This window comes from Taurulus bubalis (assembly GCF_910589615.1).
Source record: "Taurulus bubalis genome assembly, chromosome: 1".
Lineage (NCBI taxonomy): Eukaryota > Metazoa > Chordata > Actinopteri > Perciformes > Cottidae > Taurulus > Taurulus bubalis.
In genome coordinates this window covers 36381718-36404317 of record NC_136589.1, presented here as the reverse complement: position 1 = coordinate 36404317, position 22600 = coordinate 36381718, and the positions used below count along the sequence as shown (strand labels likewise).

Here is a 22600-nt window from a genome sequence, read left to right as displayed (position 1 = left end):
AAACTGACGCGATAAACGCGGCGCAAAAAATCTTGTCGCAGCATTAGACTCTTAGTCTGGTTAAACTTATATTAACTATAAAAAAATTATTGATAACCTTATACGGTCTCATCTTAATATTGTCCAGCACACCCAGAATTTGGGGTTCTTAATTAATAGCGTTCCACAACTGCCATTTAATTCTGCTAAAAGTATTATTTCTGTTCCTCTGTGTCTGGACAGGTTCATCACAACTTTATAAAGCATTTCAAATAAAGTTGATTATTTACTGCTATTACAGACACTTTTGTTAATTGGCTATGATCCTTGAACCTTTAAGTGTTTCATGCTACAAAACTCCATCAGATAGTACTTTGTGTAAACTGCTAGTAAAAGCACAATTACAGGTTTTTACCATTGTCTTCTTCATAACTGTTGGATATTTATATGCTGACAGCACAGTTCTCTGTTTTGCTGATTCTATACAGCAGAGCTGTTGAAAACCTGCAGTTTGCATTTTGTCTTCTTCAGAAGCCTTCTTATCAGTCTTGTGCTGAATCGTAATAAAACCCAAATATGCTGTTGGCCAAAAGTAAAAATATTATTTACCTTCACGTCAGCATTCTTATTGGTAGGCTACTCGTATTGAGGGAGTCTCTCACTAAACAGTAAACACTTCAGAGAAGATACAATCTATGATATCTGACTGACAAACTAAGAATGAAAAATAATAGGTTCAGAAACTAGGTTGGTCTCTCGCATATCCTGTACACAACTGTTTCTTTTTTACTGTAGTGATGTGATCTATAAGCACTGACATTTTAATGCAAAATCTGCCCTAGCTCTGTCATATAAGCATTGGTTTCTTTTTCTAAAGTTCGTCTCCATGAGTTACCATATATTATTGGGTTTTGTGGCTGCAGTATTGGAGTCACAGTTACTCTGAGGGCTGGCGGATGGTTCCTCAGGTTTACTTTTAACTGCAATACAGTACATCTAGAAGTTATAAGATATACGGTAACGGGACAATTCAATAATCTTATAATTGACCTTATCAATTATCAACTTGGTAAAGGTTCATTATTGACTCTAGATCGGTATTTCAGAAAGCACATGTCACTTTTCTGGAGCATTTGAGGCCACAACTAACATTGTTTCTATTATCCATTAATCTGTCCATGGTTATGTCTCTAGATGTCTTTATCTGTCTGATTAACAGTGCACAAACCAAAGATGTGTTTCTGGTCACACGATATAAGCAGCAAATATTCACATTTGAGACTCTAGAACAATGTCATCTTTGGTATTATTGGGTGAAAAAATACAAGTGATTGATTGATTATTAGTTGTCGACCTATCAATCAATTAATGGTTTCAGCTCTACTTTACATTTCTGAGCACTTAAAGGATATATGAAGAAAAGAAATGTGTATGGTACTTTTTATAGTGGTTCCTGAAGTGCGAAAAAAAATAATACAAATAATACAAATCTACAACACATCTGCTGATGAAGATCATGTGATTTGATTGAAAGCCCTGAATGAACTTCTATAAGGACTTTGTTGTGAGATTGTTTTCTCAACACATATAAATGAATGAAACTGATGTTCAGTGTAATGAATTGGAAGCAAAATAACATTCATGACTCATTTTGTTAGTTTCTTAGTATAAAATTAGTATGCATCATCTATCATATTTAGGGACATGGCATTTACATGTAACGTGAGAAATCTGGGTATTGACATCCTTGTATTGAATTATCACTATGCCCTACATTTGTAAAATGTACTATCATTAGTTACATTTATATGACAATTACTACATTTATTATAATTAGCATTCTATTATATCCCTGCAGCTGTAATTACTAGTTGTAATGTTTGTTCTATTCATATTTCTTCTATCTTGCTACTAATGCTATTATCAGTCTCATTGTTTGTATAATTTCATTATCTGGATTGACTATGTTGTAATTTTATTATGTGGTTCTTCCAGTGCACATTACATCTCTTGAACTTCTATCCTGGGCGAGGGATCCTTCCTAAATTGCTTTCCCTGAGGTTTCTTCTTTTCTTTTTCAGTCCAAGGACAGAGGATGTCGTATGTTGTACAGATTGCAAAGCCCTCTGAGGCAAATTTGTAAATGGTGATATTATGCGAATCAAATAAAATGTAATTGAAACTGTGTTTTTGTTTTGAATGAAGACAAATCAGACACACTTATGGCTTCATATATACAAAACGCTATTTATTGTTTTTTGATCACAAAAATGTAGATACTGTACACTTATGTGCATATTCATAACACAACAGGACATACTGCAGATATAAAACCAAACACAGAATGTATGTGACTATCAGACACCGTCATTAAAATAATCAAAGCCATTTTAGCGGACCATCATTCATCATATGCCATCTGCAGCATGTTTAAGGGCGACAGCATATGGAGCCTCTGCCCATCACATGTATAATTACGCTGCTAACAGGTGTTCTCCAGCGCACTGAAACCTGCAATCCAGTTCAGAAGCAGTCGAAGACATGAGCACGATACAAGCTCATAATTTTAACATACCATATATGAAGAATCCTTGGGATCCTAAGAATTTCGCAACATCTGGAGCTGGTGACGACTTTTTAAGGATGTTTAAAAAAAAGCCTGAAACTAGGACAACTATGACAGGAAATTGTATGTAATTAGACAGAAAATGGTTGGTTTGCTTTCCACCCAAAAAGAAAGATGTGTAGTGGTGAGAATATAATCTATCAACTCTGAAGTCTCTGTCACTGGATGTCATCATCATCAAACAGATCCTCAAAATCTGTGGAAACAAAAAACCCAATTATTAAACTACAGTCTTATGACAGCCAGACAATGAAACACTGGCTGTATTTCAAATGTTTCTGCAAGCCAGAAATGTTCTAATAAAGCGTTATAGGTTGAGAGGGTTAGAGTGGTGCAGGGTGATAAAAGTAAAAGGATCTGGGAATGCACTCGCTGAGGAGTCTGCTGAGCGGCCTTCCTGTGGGTATGACAGTTTGTGAGGTCAGAGGTCAGCAGCAGAAGTGTATGAACATGCATGAGAATATGTGCCACATCCTCTGTGTATGCAGGTAGCCTTAATTTAAAGGGCCAGTGTGTCGGATTTCTGGCATCTATTGACAGAAATGGAAAACCGAAGTACTGCCTGTCGCCATCTGACTTCTGTTGCTCCTAAAAAAACTATGGTAAGGAACGACGTTACCGTGATTTTGCCCTCAGCGCTCCCGTCACCAGTAAAAGGGAGGAGTGCGCGTATGAGTATTCAGATGGTTGATATCTAAAACCATACTACTAGATGCCACCAAATTCTACCCATTGTCCTTTTTAACCAATCACCATGATTCAATAGTAAAAAATAATAATGAAAAATAAGATTTCATTAGTACTTCAACGACTACTGTTGTCATTGACGTTTTAGATACGTGTCCTTCCATATGCTTTCGTTTCCTTTCTAGAGCTGCAACGTTTAGTCAACAGAAAATGAGTCTGCAACTATTTTGTGGATTGATTCATAATTTCAGTCATTTTCTAAGCAAAAATTGGCTTGTTACTGTGAGAACCCCTCCCTTCCACTAGGGGTTTGGGTCCTGTTTGTAGTTTATTTGTCTTTCAGGCTGTTCCTCGTCAACTGATGAGCCTGGTGGGAGTCTATAAAGACACGCCACCTGAACATGGAGCCGGTCGCTGCCTTGCCCGACTGGTTGCACTCCTTTGGCTGACACGGCTGCTTATTTAAGTTAATTGTGGTGTTCTTTAAATACATGTCTATTTATTACTTTTACATTTGTCTGGTCAACCTTCATGTTGGAGCCTTTGAGTACATTGTAAGTGGTTGTTGTAACATTCAACCAAACACAACATGATTCACAAACATGATCATTTGATGCTATTCTTCAACATATATGATAATAAAAAAAAAGAGTAATTTGGGAAATTATTACCAGTATTTTGAACCATTTTAGGCACTACAATGAATCATTTTACAGAAGAAAAAAAAAAAAAAACAACAGATTAATCTGTTCATGAAAATAATTTCCAATTATTCAGCCTCAATTGTTTGATTTGTAAAAATCAAACAAATATTGGAAAAAAAGAAACGTCACAAATCCCTATCGCCCAAGGTGATATCTGGTCTTGAATAAGTACCGTCTGCAGTCAGACTATACAGTACATTTTGTGCAGACTACACAATAATTTGCAGTGCGTTTGTTATCCATGCGTCCTTCTTGTGCGTAGACCGCTGTTTTAAAAGGTGTCATCAAACACTCAGAACATAGAAATCAGACAGCACATAACATAAAAAACACATTTTGGCTCTAATTAAAGCCTTCACAACAAAACAACAATACATTACCTACACTGTAAGACAGGTACACTCATGTTGTAACTGCTGGGACAATATGTTTTTCCTGAAAGTCATATATGCTATTAGCCAAAATGCTGTTGTTGCCTATCTGTGTTTTTTTTTTTTCACGTTCAAACAAGAAAAGCCCTTTCCCAAAATGTTGCCACAAAGTTGGAAGCACCAAAATATCACTGAAGTATTTTGATGGTCAACCCATATTAACTGATTAACTAAAAGCGGCATTGAAGAAATAAATCACATTACCCAATTTAGACAATTGACAATACAAGACGACAGTATTTAGTGATGAATGAATTTGAGCCAGGAGTGTTCATGCTGTATTTTGCACACGAACATTTCCAAAAAGATTCATTCAAGTTTTACTTGCAGTAGCAGTTTGATACTATAGTTTCCTGTAAAACAATGTATAAATTCCCTTACAAACATGAGGACCAGACCAAAACACACTGAAGTTATTTTTCCACAGAACCGCTGCAGCCTCAATATTTCAGTGGGAAATTACACTAATTAGCACAAATTGTCACTTTTGTGTCTGTGAAAGAACTGAGCCAGTGTGACACCGATTGTTCAACATTTAAAATCCCTTTATAAATGTAGGCCAGGGGATTTGGAAGCTGCTTTCGATACGCCAGGAGACAGTTAAGTGGTACACATCTCGATCAGAAGGGAATAAAGGCTGCCACCCTAAATTAGCCTCATACAAAGCACATCCACAGAGCTCCTGCTGAGAAATCTGCGTGGAAGCTGTGTCGCATATGGCAAGAAGTTGCGGACGTTTGATGTAGCTGCGCCTCAGGACAAGAGATCACACTACATTATAAAACACAGTTAGTAAAAGGGGTGCGGGGGTAAAAGGAATGTTTTGGGGCCAGTAAAGAGATGTCCTGTTGTGAAACCAGCAGCGCTCTGACGCCCAGGAGTGAAATAACATCATGTACTAATAGATTCAATCTGCCCTGACTATTTCCTATTTGAAGATGACTGACTCCTCCTTAGTTCACTCCAGATTAGCTGAGCAAAGGCCAACTGAACAGAGCATTTCTAGTATCCAGAACATCCATCCAATGGTGCTATAATAAAACCTGTGGCCCCCAACTCCTCCCAGATGACGGCAGTAACAAGACCAATAAACGTTGTCATCTCCAGGAACATGAAGCATTGTTGAAATGCTGGACACTCACCGGTCTGCAGCATTTCAGTGAAAAATGTATCTTTGGGGAATAGCCCAATGAATCTTTATCCAATATTTAGTCTTGATGTGCCAGTACATCACGGCAATTAGCTCACAATTATTTTATTGCATGTACAATTATATGTATATAATACTTTCAAATCTTTGATGAATTGTCATCTAATCTTGGCTAAACTGACTCAATTTATCTTTGAACTGCTGTGTATCAAATATTTAAATATTAGTTTTTTAATCAAATCGACCAAGTGTGTATTGAATTGTCTGAAAAGAATATAGTATATACACAGCTCTGGTATCAAAAGGAGGTCATTTTTTATTTGAATTGGATTACTGTATAAATAAGGCCAATGCCTGCACATAACGTGCACTAACTCAGTGCACGATAACCATACATCTTTATTTCCTCAATATTTTTAAGAGGGGCTCAAGTAAGTTGATGGTTTTGCGGCTGAGAAAAGGTGAGGAATGGCTCGTTGTATGTATATAAAGAAATTGTTACCATTGAAGAAATCTAGGTGAACTGCCTTTTCATTAGCAGCCAGATCCATCAGCAGTCCTGTGCTTCCCCCAGCCTGCCAGAGAACAAACATGCAGCTCAGAGGCACAAGTTCCATCCGAGAAAGACAGCCATGAAAACAGTCAATTACTAATACTGACATTTTGTTTGGATACATCAGTCATAATTTAGTTGTGGCCAAACAGAAATCTGCAAAGACATATTTTGTACTCTTATGTGATGGTATACACAGTATAATGCTAACCCCCAGCTTGTCATTGCAAGAGGATATTACAGAATCGGCTTTATTTGCCAAATATCTGTACACACTGAAAGGTATTTGACTTTGGCTTTAAGTTGCTCTCAATACATTTACACACAGATTTATTTACATGAAGATATAAATACACATACAGCTTAAAAACAAAGACAACAAAGCTAAACACCAAGGAGTTTGACTTGGTGTTTGGTGCATACAATATATAGACATATATACGACTATAAACATGTGACAAACTACTTCAACATGTAAAATGTAGCTGTACAATTCAAGAGCAGTATATATGTATATATAAAACTATGGATATGGGGATATACCAAAGTTCATAGCTTAAAGAATGTTTTAATGCTCAGAGCATAAGAAAAAAAAGGCAGAAAAAATATAAATCAAAAAACTATTATGTATATAAAAGTAATGTCTATACATAATAGTCTGTATACAAGTCTAGTGTACTGTAGCTTGTAAACAAATAAAGCTAGTGCAAAGGAACACATCTTGAATGGGTAAAGTACTAGAGTACTTTATATACATGAAGTGGCTGGTAGTGTAGCGATGTTATGTCAGTTATATATATATATATATATATATATATATATATATATATATATATATATATATATATATATATATATAAGATGTATTTATAATGTATAACTAGTCGATAAGTGGATACGTTCGTGTTATATACTTAATTGTATTGATTTAACTGTTTATACTGTCACGTGTGAGGATATTGTCTGGGTCGGTTAACATTATGATGTGACACAATGACCGTTACCGAGGCAACAAGCTGCGGTCACATTAACGTTATTGTAGCTAACATTTGCAACTTTAAGCAGTTAACATTGAACATACATTTAAGTATTAAGGCATAAGGCAGTAAAACGGCTCAGTGTAAAGTTCATATATTACAGCTAGCTGTATATATACGTAGCTAACTAGATTAATGAGTTAACTGGCTAGCGAGGTAGCTAGTTAGCTAACCTCGTCCAGATCAACGTACGGTCCCGCTCCCTCAGGAAACATCTCGTCCACTGCTGGCTTCATGGCGACCGTCGAGTTGGACTGATCCTTTAGTGGCATCGATGAACCACGTGTTCTGATCGACTAATGTTCATCAAACGGGGAGCTGAAGAAGCGCCACACAGCCGAGCTAACGCGGTGTCGGGTCAAAATACATCCGACTTGGAAGTCGAGTGAAGACACAAAGGTTCCGTGGTTAGGTCAAATACAACGGGGACAATTTAGTCATCGTTTATTCGATACACACAAATACACAAAATGTATGTAGTTCAGACGTCATCAGGGAAGCTAGTTTGTTAATTCATTTTTAAAGTTTTTCTTTTGTTTACTTTTCCAATGGGGATTAGAGCTGTTGTAAAATACTGCCAAAATAATGATTAAATAAATAAATAAAACACATCAACCAACATGTTGTGAGGTTAACAACTTGGAATAATAATATAAATACAACGTTTGTTTCTTTCTCTCTTTTTTACCTTATTATGACCTTATTATATCTATCATTTAGTCATATGGATTGTTTTTACTGAGGGTTCTTTCATTATTTTTTCCCAGTTAAAGAGGTTTGTTTGGTGAGTTATGCATTGTCTGACGGGTGTCGTATGTGGTCAGCCAACCGAAGGCAAATATGCAATTTGTGATATTAGGTTTTATAAATATAAATTGACTTGGCATTAGGTTCCATACCACATTACAATACTGCAATGTCGCTTGCAGTTTAGTACTGTAGCCTACCATTTGTTTTATACATGACGTACACATTACTGGTAACCTTTAACTTTAGCTAGTTTTTTCAGGATAAAGTTGATGGGAAAACAATGTCTCAAGATATTAAATAATGTTTCACCACTTCACCACAAGAAAATTACTAGGATATCAAGCTGTAACCATTTATCAAATGGAATAAAGTTTGAAAAGTAAAACCTCTCATACAAATATTTTTTCAGTTTTTGTTTCTGACTGATATACAGTGCCTATGAGCTGTAGAAATCCTGCACACTGATGTTCATACAAAGTATTTTGATGAAAAAGATGCTGCACAGAATCAAACAAGACAAGTAAGTTTCACTGACTTTTATTGACTCTAATTAGATGCTGTAGGTTTGTGGTTTAACAGATCAGATTTACTCAATATTATTTGATTCCAATACGATTCACAAAAAAATATGTTTGTCTTAAAAAGACAGGAAAGTTGTGTTCCATACATAAACAAACTGTGAAACTGAGTTGAATCTAAGATTTGTATGGAACAGATAATAAATCATTTTCTCTCCTGTCAACAACAGCACCATCTTGTGCTGCATTTCCATCGCTGCTCAGAGAAATTTGTCGCAGTCCTTCTGCCTGCTGGGAATCATCCTGCTCACGTCGATGTTGTTCTTCGCGAAGACCTCCATGGCTTTCTCAACGGTGGCGTCTGGCAGGGTTCGTGTTCGGCCCAGGATCCAGGCGAAGTCAACGTGGAAAAGCCTCAGGATGTCAGTGCAGGAATACACCAGGGCCGTGTTCACGTAGTCAGTTGACAGGATCCAGTAAGGGGAGTAGGGCAGGACTGGGATGGCAAGCACAACACAGAAATCAAAAGCAGATCACCTACAATGTTTTCTTCTGATTTGACACAAAGAGGAAAAAGTAAGAGGCATCTTCATGTTAAGAAGTCCAGCAACATTGTCACTTGATTGTAAAATGTGTCTCTCACCGTAGGAATAACTTATTCCCAGTTTAGCCGGATTCTTCATATCCTCTATGACTCCAGTCCCTTCGATTTTCCTCAGCTCTGCTTTTCTGTTTTGTTCCACACAGTCAAATTTCATGTTGGAATAAGGGGCATTTACACACCATGCAAATATGACTCTAGACTCCATATTTGCATAAAGAAAATTTTGATAGGACTCACAGTATTTCAGAGCTGACCACTCGAATGGAGCTGTCGGTCTTCAAAGTGAAATTGGTTTCAATGCACCGGCCCTTCTCAAACTGTGCCGGCAGTTTGGCAATTTCAAACCATCTTCCCATGAACTGTGAGGGCAAAGACACACACAAGAACAAAGACAATTCAGAGTGCTGTGAGCGGAGAGTATGAATAAATCTACATTCTTTAGTGGATTCAGCAAAGATATTTTTACTCAGTTACTGTACTTCAGTACAATCTTGACTTCAATGTTCCATATTAGCCACTTTACACTTCTACTCCTTTACATTTTAGAGAAAATTAATGTAATTTTTACTCCACTACTTTTATTTAACAGCTTTATTTATTAGTTTGCACCAATAATAAAAATCAAGCAGAGCGTACACATTTTAAAAGGAGTTTACAACACTATAATAAAACATATACATAGCATTACTATATGGGTGGCCATAGGAGGAATAGTTGTTGACATTTAGATTAATAAACGCTGTCCTACAACATTATGTGTTGTGAAATATTTATTTTGTGTGTATAACCTGCTTACAAACGCTAAATGTTTGATGTCAAGATGATAATAAGTAACTTGCCATCTATGTTTCAATTTATGAATGGCTACTTAATATGGAATTTAAAAAATTGTAACGCTATACATACATACATCTTTTTTCACACATTTTGAAAAAGAGACACTTCTAGCAGTGGTTCTTGTAGAAAAATACAATTTGACATCTTTTTTGAGATTTCACAAGAGAAAAATCTGTTCGTGTCATCTACCATCATGAGACATCGCTGGGCATCAGCCTGACAATGTAGTGATAATTCTCTCTTCGAAGTAGCTTGTACCTGCTTTAGGTTGAAGGCCGGTTGAACCGCTGGCTCTGGACATGGACCCCAATGGGGAACCTGAGCCCTGATGAGCGGGAGGATGAAGGCCAAAACCACAACAATAAATAACTTCATAGTCGAGACAGGCCTTTGTTACCTGCATTGGAACAAGGACAAGGATTTCACAACATAAAAAGTATTAGAAATAATATACAATAATATAAAGTCATATGAAAAGTAAGTATTATAAATGTGAACGTTTACTCAACGATCATTTGTCTATACAATATCTTTAAACACAAGAAAATACAACATCAATTTAGGCTAACGAATAGCATTTTTCTTAACAAGAAAGTTTAAAAAGTTGTAAGTGAGTGACCTGCCATCCTATTATTTATTTAATTCTCCAAATATATGTCGTTACCTCCGTGTCCTGTTGGTTCAGATGTATGTTCTCTCCCTCTGACAAATTCTGTTATTTGAATGAGCGACGTTGCTCTCCGTGAGGTTTTGCAGCTCTGCGACGTCGTGTCATCAATAGGTGTCTTTGTGTAGAGCCAGCTTTATTTCAGACATGAAGTCAACTATTAGCAAAGTGGAGTCATGGGTGACACGTCAGTCGAAATGTCATTAAACAATCTGGATGTTCTTCTGGTTTAGGTGGGCAGGAATGTGAATTTCGTTTTTTCAACAAAAAGGTTTTGAGAGGTTTCTAACCTTAGAAATACAAAATGCCCCACTTAGTTTTGGTTGGACAAAGACACTGATAAATTAGATTCAGCCTAATTCAATCAAATGTTGTCACATTCTCATCACAGCTCACTGACTCCTAACATTTTTAGCTCGCGACATGGCTCTACAGAATGTAATGTCGGTCTTTCCGTCCATTACTAATGTTGAATGGATTGCAAAGACATTTTCTACATACTTTAATCGTCCGCAGACAATGAATCTTAATGACTTTGCTGATCCCCGACTGTTCATCGACGGATACCACAAGGCTCACATTTGCATTTTGAAATGAAATGTTCTAACAACAATTTGATGGATTCGCATGACATTTGATTCAGACATTTATGTCACCCACAGGATGAATTGTTAAAGCTTTGGCGATCTTCTGACTTTTCCATCTAGTGCCAAACAACTGGTTGACATCTGTAGCTCAGAGTGAAATGTCTTTACAACTGTGTGTGTTAATTCCAATCAGAGCATTCCTGAAGCACAAAATTACTAGATGAGTATTATAAACTCCGAGGCTGTAGACTCTTGGTCTTGTGGCATTGCTCTCATAGTGTTTGACACATACACTTGTGATTATTACGGCCACATATTTTCCCCTTTAACCTTTTTTACCCAGTGTTCTGTGAGCTGAAACCCTCTCTGTTGCTCTCTGTTGGTTTTCAGCCTGACTGGTGGCTCGCATCCTGTCACTCTTCAGGACTCAGGCCAAGTCCACTTCGTGCAGGAGCAAACAGTTCAAGAGCATCTTTTTTTGATGGTGGCATGTATCTGCAGAGGAATACTGTTTTAGTCTTTTACACATTGAGCTATGAACTGTGTCAAAGTAAATATATTTCTTTACTGTAAAATATATTTGGCAAATCATCATTCTTCGTTAAACTAACTGTTTTCATTTCTTCCTTAAAAAGTAATTTTTCATCCTGGCAATGTGAACAAATGTAACTTCATGAACGTATGCCAACTTAATCAAGTAAGTCAGGATCTGGCGACCCTCATGGTCCAAATGAAGCAAAATACACACAAAACGGGAATTAAATTAAATATCAGTTTCTCAGTGTATAGCTCAGCATTGAAATACGTGAACCGTCCTGGTGCAGAAAACCACAGCTGTTTAACACTCAACTCAGATTAAACCAAACACTGTCAATTAAATGCCCTTTGCTTTCACACAAAGCCCCACAGCTACAAACAAGATCACATTAAAGAAGAGAAGAGAGCTCATACACTTCAGAGGAATGACTTGTGAGCTGCACCCGGATTCATCAAATAGTTGAAGTTAAAGGTTTTCCCTGGATGGAGGCAATGAGCCTGACTGGCCAGTAGATGATCAAGGAATTTTATTAGTTACCTCAGTGTTTGTCATAAGAAAAGCCTGATTGGAAGTGGAATAGGAATTATTAGTTGGAATGCTTCAGCAGTCCAACTATTGTTTTGCAAATCTTTATTAGTTGGAATGCTTCAGCATTGTTATCCTCTTCTTTAATCAACTTATTTTGAATCTCTTCTCCTCCTTCATATATTAAGCTATTTAAACCGCGTGTGTATGTCAATTTAAATACAGACATGGGAGCAACAGTTCCTCTGACGCTCAAGTTCACATTATAAACACCAGAAAATATCAAGCATATCAGTGCGTTCGGACGAGTCATTGCTCTCTGTTGAAGGTACTATTTTGGTGATTCAAGCATGTTTTTACCTCGAAATCTGGTGTTTAACAGATGGTTTTGTAGACACACACATTATGACTTGGAGATATTCAGTCAAAGGCAATAGGCTCGTTCGTTAGAGCAGCGCCCGCAGCAGGAGGCGTTGACAAAAAACTGCAATCAAGTCGGACAGTTGTCAGCTGCCTTCAAAGTAAACACAGGAAGTCACGGAAAAAAGTACTTCCTGTTAGTTCCGAACTTTTGTTTACTTGTAGTTTACAGATCACGTTTGGATTTATTATATGTGTTTATAAATATGTATATTTATGTAGAAATGACTGTGTAGCTGCATCCTTTGGTATTTTTATGTCTGCCTGTGAAATACATTACTACTGGTTTAGATATGTGTTATGAAAATACGATTTTGTACTATCAACCACACAAAATGTGTTTTTAGATTAAACATGAGACGAATAGTCAATAATCGAGGGTTAAGTATTACAACTACACATAAAATAAGGATTTTCTACAACACGTGGTGTTTGCTGTCAGATCTAAGAGCCAATCAGCTCTCTGATGTGGAGAGAGCCAGGCGTTTCCCATCATGCACTGGGCCAAGCAGTCGTTTGAGAGCTCCTGCGGCGACTGACTCTGAAATCGACAGCCGGCTTGGTCTCGTGAAAGTATCGTTGACCACGTGTGCATGACGTCAGAGCAAGTCGGGAGCAAGTCGGACACAAATCTAACCGGCATGCATTGCGCGCCGATCGCCGCCGATCAGTGCCGTAATGGAAACACATGAGGCCCCCCTGCAGAATCACCCTGAGAGCCCCGCCCCCTTATGTAAGGGATAATGTATTGTCCGGCGGTCATTATCCAAAGATAAACAAACAGGTATGTGAGAGAGTGTGTTCGTGCTCTTTTATTTTTCTAGACAGTCCTTGCCAATCATGTATTCCTGTAGTCCAGGCACTGTTTTGGCATGCAGATCTTCTCTCACCAAAAAGCCAACAGGGCTCACAATATACTCTGTCAATTTTGGGGGAGTAACACAGCCATTTGCGTTGTATCTTGGTTCCTTTTTTTGACACTCTATGATACAAATCTTTAGAAAAACATCTCCCCTTTTTATCTTTAGGATACGGACCTTCACATTTACATGGTCCCTGCCTTAAAATTAACTTTTTCATGTCAGCATCAGTAATATCCACCAGGAAATGTGCCCGGTCACCAGGGTAAAGTGTAGTATTAGAAGTTTCATCTGACTCTGTCGCACGGCTACCCGAGGCCTCCTTACGGCTACCCAAGGCCTCCTCACTGCTGCCTGGCTCCTCACTGCATCCTGGCTCCTCACTGCATCCTGGCTCCTCACTGCATCCTGGCTCCTCACTGCAGCCTGACTTCGCTGTACTTGCAGAACCTTGGCGCACGCCTGGCTCTCCCTTATCCTCTGTCACAGAATATGATTTAAGTGTCAACGGTGAATGGGACTTTTATTTTGACGGCCACAGAGAAGAGAAGCAAAGGAAGTTTGGAACGTACACAAACCAGGCATCGTTCACATAGCAACAGTCAACTGTCAAATAGCAAACTGTGAAGACCCATTCCCTCAGGTACTGGGGGAGCTTCTCAAGATTAAGTTTTCAAATAGTCGTATGAACCACAAATGAGTTCTAATACTTGTATCATTTTATATCATTTTTGTTCAAAATGTGTGCTTCAAACCCTTACCAAAGTCTCACATACTAATAACACCCCTTGTTAGAAAGAACAGAGCCTAAAGAACCCGAATATGCAATGAAAACCACAGAAAACAAAGTGTTGGGGTCATTTGAAGGCTTTTCAGGGGGAAAACTGTGTAAATCGGTTCAAAAATGAAAAACGTCAAAGTTCTATAAGAAAACTACATTTCCCAGAAGCCAGCCCGGGCGCATTCTCTTCAGTAGACTGCGCATGTGCCGTCTGAGGTGGATCAAAGATCGTCCATTTGACAGGGGAAATGCTGGACCCCCCCCCGCGGGTGTAATCTCTACGGGCCTGCCGCCGATCGATTCTGCGCAGAACTGGCTCATCTCGAACGAGCCTATTGTGAGGCCTCCTCCTGTCTGTCTACCTGTCTGTCTTTCTGTTATCCCTTTCAAAATAAAAGCCCCATGATTTAACTGTATCTTAACATAAAGCTCAAATGAGGATTGTTGAATTAAATCCTTACTGTTCTTACTAATACTTTGACTACTGCTGCTAATATTTCGATTAATACTACTACCGCTACTCCTACAATTACCACTACTTCTACTACTGCAACTAATAATACTACTACTGCTGCTATAACTATTACAGCTATTAGTATGACTACTACTACTGCTGCTGCTACTTCTATTCATTCTACAGAAACCGTTCAACTATTAAAATATTCATCCATTGTGATAAGTGGGCGGAGTTTACCCAGTATGCAGTTTGCTGGTGTAATTTTATAAATGTGAAACCATGACTGAACATTTGTACCCTGTCACATAAGTAGCGCCCCCTGCGCTCCCAGCTGTATTCTGTGAAAATTAAATGACATGATGGCAATGACCTTTTCATATTTCTGACTTGAATTATTAAGCTTTTTATGAAAATTAAAATGAATGGGATCCAATGGAGGAAATCTTCAAATCCTCTTCAACTTCAAAAGCTTACTGTCACGGTTCAGCGCCACACGTTTCTCTATTAGTTATTTTCATCCTGTCTGCCTGTCTGTTTACTAACTGTCCTGTCATTTCAGATCCTGCTGCATGCCCCCTTCATCGGTCACTCCCTCCTCGTCAGCCCTGATTCCTTGCACCTGGCCCATCCCCGTCTCACCTGTAGCACATTCCCTCATTAGTCTTCACTACTTAGGTCCCCTCACTTGCACTTGTCCCCTGCCAGATTGTCTTGTGTTTTTGAACCTAGCGCTCCCTGTAGTTACCTGTTGAGTAAAGGAATTATATTCTTTACCTCTGTCTTCCTGAGTCGTGCTTTTGGGTCCTTGGGTTATCGGGCCGTTACACTTACAGGTTCTGCATACGTTCAGCTACAGACACCTTTAAACGTTCAAATGTTGACAAAACCTTCAGCTATTCTGTAATTTCATATTTTTTTATATTCCGCTATTTTCAGCTATATTTTCAAATATTTAAGCTTCAGCTTTTTGCATTCCAACGCATTTTCAGCAGGAAATGCAATTTCTAGTTTAACTTGCATCACTTTCAATCAATCAGTTTGTCAAACTGTCAGATCCAAAACACACAGTATGATGAAATGTGTGTTTGTGGGATAAACATGCGACAGGAACATGACTGGCATGGTTCATGCTGGGGTCCTGGCACCTGTGTCCACACACACAGGCAAACTGAAGAAGTGAAAATGCTGTAGCGTATGCCGTAACACTCTAATACACACATAGACGTTGGGAATGTTTCCGTCTGCTGCTGAGGGACAATAGAGGCAACGCCATCTGTGACCTTTCACCTAAATTGACTTGACAGCCTCTTACAGAATTGGTGCAGCATTACTTTACTTAAAAAAAAACAAAGCTTAACAAAAAGTTGAAATTGTTTAATGGTATTTGTATTGATGTATGCACATGTGTTGCTGGTACTATATATAATATATAGGCTTTCTTCCTCCTTTCTTTGTAAAGGCTATAGTGCCAATTTAAGCATGTCATCCATAGAAAACTTTTTTTTAAAGATAAAAAGCATATATATTTTATCTTTACACTAGATTTAACATTTGCTTCATGAAACAAATAATAAGTTCTTCATTGTTTATGAAGTGGTGAGTGTTATCCCCACAGTGAGGTGACTGTTTGGTTAAGCTGATACAATATATGGTTATCCTTGAACAAAGATAAGAATCCCATTGCCTATATTTCTCATGGTTTTGGTCAAACAGGCCTGAGAATGTGTCACACTGGAGAATCAGAGGTGACTTCTCAGATGAACATACTCTGTTTTGACTGTACAAGTGAAAAAAAAAAAACGGCGATCGATAGAGGCGCTGAATTACCTTTTTTGACTTTCCATTCATCCGAAACAAAACAGTTCAATTGCAGATTATTTTGCAACGAAGATCAATGTATCTTGAGTATATATTTTTGGTTTAGTATCAGTGGAATGCAGGTGAACTGGACAATAACATTTTGTATATGTTTTTAGCCAATTTAGCTAAATGGTTAAATATTAAAGTAAGCCGGTAATATTGATTTGATTTTAGTTTTGTATACTAACCGCGTACTAACAGTGTGCTTTGTGATTTAATATGAATTTGTATGTGGTATGTGTTTGGGATTCAATGTGGTGTTGTTAAATGCAAGAAGCAAGAAATAAAAATAAATGTGGGGAGTGATCTTTTCCAAGTGAGTGAAAGGACATATCTGTCTCCGAATGTTTTTGACAATATTGTATTCTCGAATACATTGCCAGACCACACATTACAACTCAGGATGTAGATAATGCATTGAAAGTAATGATTAACCAATACAATTAAACTCAAATCAGTTGTTTATCATGATATACTGCAGTTCTGGCCATCTTGTCAATAGACTCGTTCGTTAGAGCTGCTTCTCACCTGGAATCCAGGCGACAGCAGGCAGCTGCAGCATGAGGCGTTGTCAAAAAACTGCGATCAAGTCGAACAGTTTTCAGCTGACTTCAGAATCAGAATCCGTTTATTTGCCAGGAATGTTTACAGAAACAAGGAATTTTTCTAGGCGGAAGGTGCATACATTGGACATGAGACGTTAGACGAGACAGACAACAATCAACAACAACAACAGTGCAGTGATATTTGAATTAAGTATAAGATAAAGATAAAGTGCTCAGACAAAACGATAATGTTAATGTAAGTGTATGTTAAAGTTAAAATAACATGCGTGTATAAGTTAAAGTGTATGTTCAGTGGCATGAGTGTTTAGATATGAAGTGTGCAGGGGAGTGACCGGTAAGAAGAAAGAAAAGAAAAGGAAAGAAAGAAAAAAATAGTCAGAAAAATAGTCCTGGGGTGAAAAAAAGTCAGAAAAAATTATCAGAAGAATAGTCCTGGGGGTGACAGAATCAGTCAGTGGGGGACCCGGGCTCTGTTGATGAGCCCGACTGCCAACGGGAAAAAACTGTTGGTGTGGCGTGAGGTCTTGGTCCTGATGGAAGGAAGGGACTCAAACAGGTTGTGTCCAGGGTGAGAGGGGTCAGCTAAAATCTTCCTAGCTCGCTTCAGAGTCCTGGAAGCGAACAAGTCCTGGAGGGACGGTAAATTGCAGCCAATCACCCTCTCAGCAGAGCAGATGATGCGCTGCAGCCTGGCCTTGTCCTTGGCATTGGCTGCAGCATGCCAGACGGAGATGGAGGAGCAGAGGATGGACTCAACGATGGCAGTGGAGAATTGCATCATTTATTTTCTTTGGCAGGTTGAATTTCCTCAGCTGCCTCAGGGAGAACATCCTCTGCTGGGCCTTCTTTGTGATGGAGCTGATGTTCAGCTCCCACTTGAGGTCCTGGGAAATGATGGAGCCCAGGAAGCGGAAGGACTCCACAGCGTCGACGGGGGAGTCACACAGGATGAGAGGGGCGGGTGGGTCTGCATTCTTTCTGAAGTCCACAACTGCCACTGTCTTCAGGGCGTTGAGCTCCAGGTTGTTTTGGCTGCACCAGGTCTCCAGGTGGTCAGTCTCCCACCTGTAGGCAGAGATGAGTCCAATGAGGGTGGTGTTTTCCGCAAACTTCAGGAGCTTGATGGACTGGTGACTGGAGGTGCAGCTGTTGGTGTACAGGGAGAAGAGCAGAGGGGAAAGAACGCAGCCTTGGGGGGAACCGGTGCTGATGGTCCGAGAGCCTGAGACGTGCTTCCCCAGCTTCACGTGCTGCTTCCTGTCAGTCAGAAAGTCTGTGATCCACCTGCAGACACGCCGGCACGTTTTCCTCTCCTGCGGCGTCTCACTGCGTGAGCCAAGGTGAGCACACCTTTCACAAGAATGTCCAGTAATTCCACAGAAGTTAAAAAAGTTGGAAATAAGTCCACTGAAGTTGTTCCCCTGATATTCATGAGCTCATCTCTGGTGAAAGAGCTCCGGGAATCGCAGCAGAAAGCAGCATTTAACACAAGAAACAATGAGCACCAACATACCGAGGCAGCCATCTGCGGCGCCATCTTGAAGAGATATTCAAAGTATACACAGGAAGTCACAGAAAAAAATTACTTCCTGTTAGTTCTGATCTTTAGGCTGGTGTTGATATGTGTTGTATAAATATGGTTTGATATGTGTTGTATAAATACGATTTATTATCAACCACACAAGATATGTTTTTAGATTAAACATGAGACTAATAGTCAACAATCCAGCGCTAAGTATTACAACTACACATGAAATAAAGTTTTTTTTAACCACACGTGGTGTTTGCTGTCAGATCTAAGAGCCAATCAGCTCTCTGATGTGGCGACAGCCAGGCATCTCCCACCATGCACTGGGCCACGCAATCGATGGAGAGCTACTGCGGCACCTGGCTCTCGAATCGACAGCCGCCTTGTTGTCGTGAGAATAACGTTGACCACGTGTGCATGACGTCAGACCAAGTCGGGACCAAGTCGGACACAAATCTAACCGGCATGCATTGCGTGCCGATCGCCGGCAATCGATTCTGCGCAGAACTGGCTCATCTCGAACGAGCCTAGTGCCTCTATTGCTGCTTAGAATTATATCTAATCGTTCAATGTTTTTAATGAACATGTTGTGTTCTGCAGCTCTTTGTCAGATTCTGTTTTTTATTTTACTTATCTGCTGTTGATAAACCACTACCGGCTGCTTCAGCCACAACCCATTTCCAGTGCAAATTGGTTTACGAGGCCCTTGCAGCACCTTGTAAAAGCAGCGCAGGGATTAAAACTGAATACAGAGGCAGAGGGAGCTGCTGTGGAAGCATCAACAAAACCAGGTGCACCTGTGCCCAATTAATCTTTCCTCACACATGTGTGAGCTTTAGTAAACACTAAAATGGCTTGAGGTCTAAAAAAGTGGGAAGACTGATAATATTGGAGTAAACTTCAATGTTGTTTGTTGTCGGTGATAAAAAACTGACTGTCTACTTTTAGTGTCGTTCCTGATAAGACATTAACCCTGGTTCTTCAAATATAGCAGCTCAAGTCAGGTCGTAAAAACCTTTATTTACTTTCTTGCCGAGACTTGGATGAGAAAATCAATACCACTTCCATGTTTGTCCAAACAGAAAGCTAGCGGGCCATTAGCTTAGCTTAGCATATAGACTGGAAATGGGAGAAAATGCTAGCATAGCTCTGTCTGAAGATATCAAAAAAAACTCTAACACTTATTGGGTTTGTTTAATATGTACAAAACACAATGTGTGGCTTTACATTGGGCTGATAAAATGTACTTTAAGTCTCCCCTTGGTTTTTGCACGGATTAAGGCGCATGTTTATTGAGCTTTCGGGGTTCTTTATGCTGATCCAGGATGGCTGTTTCCAGTCTTTATGCTGAGCTAATGCTAAGCTAGCCAACTGCGAGCTGTAGCTTAATATTTACCAGACAAATATAAGACTGGTATTGGTACTTCTGCAAGAAGTAAGTGAATACACACATTTCTCAAAAATGTCTGCACTGTCTATATAACTATTTATTAATAATTAAATAGACGCTAAGAGTTTTGGATGATTCATGCAACCATCTCTCTTTCACTAACAGGATTACAAATTATCTCTGGGATCACAATTTTGGAGTGAAAATGTTAAATATTTAAGACATGCAAATAATCTATTGGAAAATGTGGCTTCTTAACTCCATAACATGAAAAATGCCTTTATTTAATTCACAGAATATCAGTTTGGCTGCTTTGATACTGGTTTTCTGTGTACTGGAGCACTGAGATATTTGGATATTTTGGATCTTGTGGTGCTTATTATTGATCTTTTGGGTAATTTTCTCATTTATCTTGTTGGTTTTTAGCCACGGTTCCTCTTTAAAAAAAAAGACTAAAAAATAAGTTGGTTTCATTGAGATGAATGGACTGAGAGGAATGAGATATAGATTTACGCCTACAAAGATCAGGAAGTGAGTCTTGTTTGAACAGGTGCCAACACTTTTACTCGTGAACATAAGAGGAGGGGCTGCATAATGTGATCAAGAGGGTCCTTGGGTCTATAAAAGATCCTCAAAACTGAATGCACTGCACACGGGTGGTAACACTGATTACATACAGGTGAACAGACTGCACCCATGGCTCTTCCTCAACTCCTGCTCTTACCCTCAAAGATGAGTTTTCAGGAGCAACCTTTCTCAATAATCTTTCTGTCTTGTTCTCTGCAGGTTGTGGTGATTAAGATGAAGGCCATGCAGGTGATTTTCTTGACTCTGCTGTCTGCTCTGGCAGCCAGCGCCCAGGTGTTGAAGTTCGGCAAATGTCCCAAACCAGCTGTTCAGGCCAACTTTGATGCTTCCAAGGTTTGCTTCTACTTTACATTATGTAAAGCGTGACAACCTTCCCCTTTTTGCAACAATTAAATGTTTTATTTGTGTGAAATCCTGTGTTTCCTCTGCAGTACATTGGCGAGTGGTATGAGATCATGAAGCTGCCAACATCCTTCCAGAAAGGAGAGTGCAGCACTGCCACCTACAGCCTGAAGAGTCCTGGAGTCATCGAGGTCCTCAACAGTGAGCTGCTGTGAGTGCATGCTGCCTAAATGCCTACATTTGAGATTTTAGGGTTTGAATATATTCTTAAAAGAAAAGTACTGCTTGAACTCACTAGTTTTGAAACTACAAGTACTCAGTTGTTGTAGAGCAAATTCAAATTATTTGTATCCTCTAAATTGGTGTGTAATTCCACAATAAACATCCCTTTGATGGAATTGCTTCCACACAAGGCTGTGTATTTATATTGCAATATTGTACTTTTTATTTTTAACTCTGTGTATTGAATCCTTGGCCCAAACCCCCGCACCATAAAGATCACACACTGATCTTTGACACTGTTTCAAGTTTATGAAGGAAAATTATTTCGTGAAATTAGATGAAGACCTATAATTTAAAAGAAAAAAGACTCAATTAATTCATGTTCATGTTTATACCTCCTTTAGTGACAATGGAACCGTTAATTCTATCGTCGGCTCAGCTAAGGTCAAGAATCCCTCTGAGCCTGCCAAGCTGCAGGTCTCCTTTAACGGTAAAGAAGTTGTATTACAAATATATTCACGTTCAGATCAGTCAATTTGAGTAGTTACTTGTGTATATAATATATACATACTCGTCTTTCTTGCAGGATCTCCTCCTGGTCCCTACTGGGTGCTGTCCACCGACTACGAAGGTCACTCTCTGGTCTACGGCTGCGCCGACTACGGCCTGTTCCGCATCGAGCTGTCCTGGATCCTGAGCAGAGAGCCCACTCTGTCTGAGGAGACCGTCGAGGAGCTGCACAGCATCCTGTCCTCCATCGGCATCGACGTAAACAAGATGGTCCCCACCAACCAGGATGAGACTTACTGCAGCGCCATGAACCAGTAAACAGATACTCCTGTTGCAGCCTCTACAGGACTGCGAGATGGGCAACTTGGATCCATGATGTGATAAAACATAACTGTATGCATTGTGTGTTGAGCCTCACCACTCTGTAGTTACCTTATGCAAAGTCAATGCAATAAACCTGTAAAAAGGAATGCATGTTGTGGCGTGTTTTTGTCTTTAGACCCACAGGGCTTATTCTAAACTACAAAGGCAAATAAATACTATAACTCACATTTCATAACATTTTTATAATCTGTATGAAACACGCACAGCTTCTTTATCCAGTTAAGTCCAAAGAACTGCAACTGGGATTTCTGCTTCTGAAGTTTTTCTAATGTAAAATAATTGTCCCAGTTCACTCCTCTTCTCTCTGGCCATTCTGTCTCGTGCCTAATCAGTTAATGCAGTGCACCTGTTAGTCACACCCATCTCATCATCTTATTCACTCTCACCTGCTCACTTTGCTGCACCTACTCTCTTTGGTATATAAGCCCCAGCTTCACACAAACACACTGCCAGACCGTTCTCTGCATTATGCCCAACTTTCCAGCATTTACCCCCTGAT

General features: G+C 39.2%; 3 protein-coding genes across 3 annotated transcripts; 1 reads left to right on the top strand and 2 right to left on the bottom strand.

The window, feature by feature from the left end:
* Window positions 1–2210: 2210 nt before the first annotated feature.
* LOC306753825 (COP9 signalosome complex subunit 9) lies at window positions 2211–7472 on the bottom strand. Its single transcript, XM_079237742.1, has 3 exons — window positions 7341–7472; window positions 6080–6152; window positions 2211–2801 (listed from the first exon to the last, which is right to left on the bottom strand). Exons 1-3 carry the CDS (start codon window positions 7437–7439, stop codon window positions 2764–2766), a joined length of 210 nt encoding a protein of 69 aa, XP_079093868.1. The 5' UTR covers window positions 7440–7472; the 3' UTR covers window positions 2211–2763.
* A 1223-nt stretch (window positions 7473–8695) lies between these two features.
* Window positions 8696–10251, bottom strand: apoda.1 (apolipoprotein Da, duplicate 1; the record flags this gene model as incomplete). The annotated part of the gene is made up of 4 exons (XM_079223495.1): window positions 8696–8931; window positions 9079–9164; window positions 9277–9398; window positions 10135–10251. The coding sequence occupies 4 exons, from the start codon at window positions 10249–10251 to the stop codon at window positions 8696–8698; spliced, it is 561 nt and encodes a 186-aa protein (XP_079079621.1).
* Window positions 10252–20856: 10605 nt separating this feature from the next.
* On the top strand, window positions 20857–22035 carry LOC306744900 (apolipoprotein D-like; the record flags this gene model as incomplete). The annotated part of the gene is made up of 4 exons (XM_079227602.1): window positions 20857–20976; window positions 21075–21196; window positions 21612–21697; window positions 21794–22035. 4 exons carry the CDS (start codon window positions 20857–20859, stop codon window positions 22033–22035), a joined length of 570 nt encoding a protein of 189 aa, XP_079083728.1.
* Between the last annotated feature and the right edge of the window lie 565 nt (window positions 22036–22600).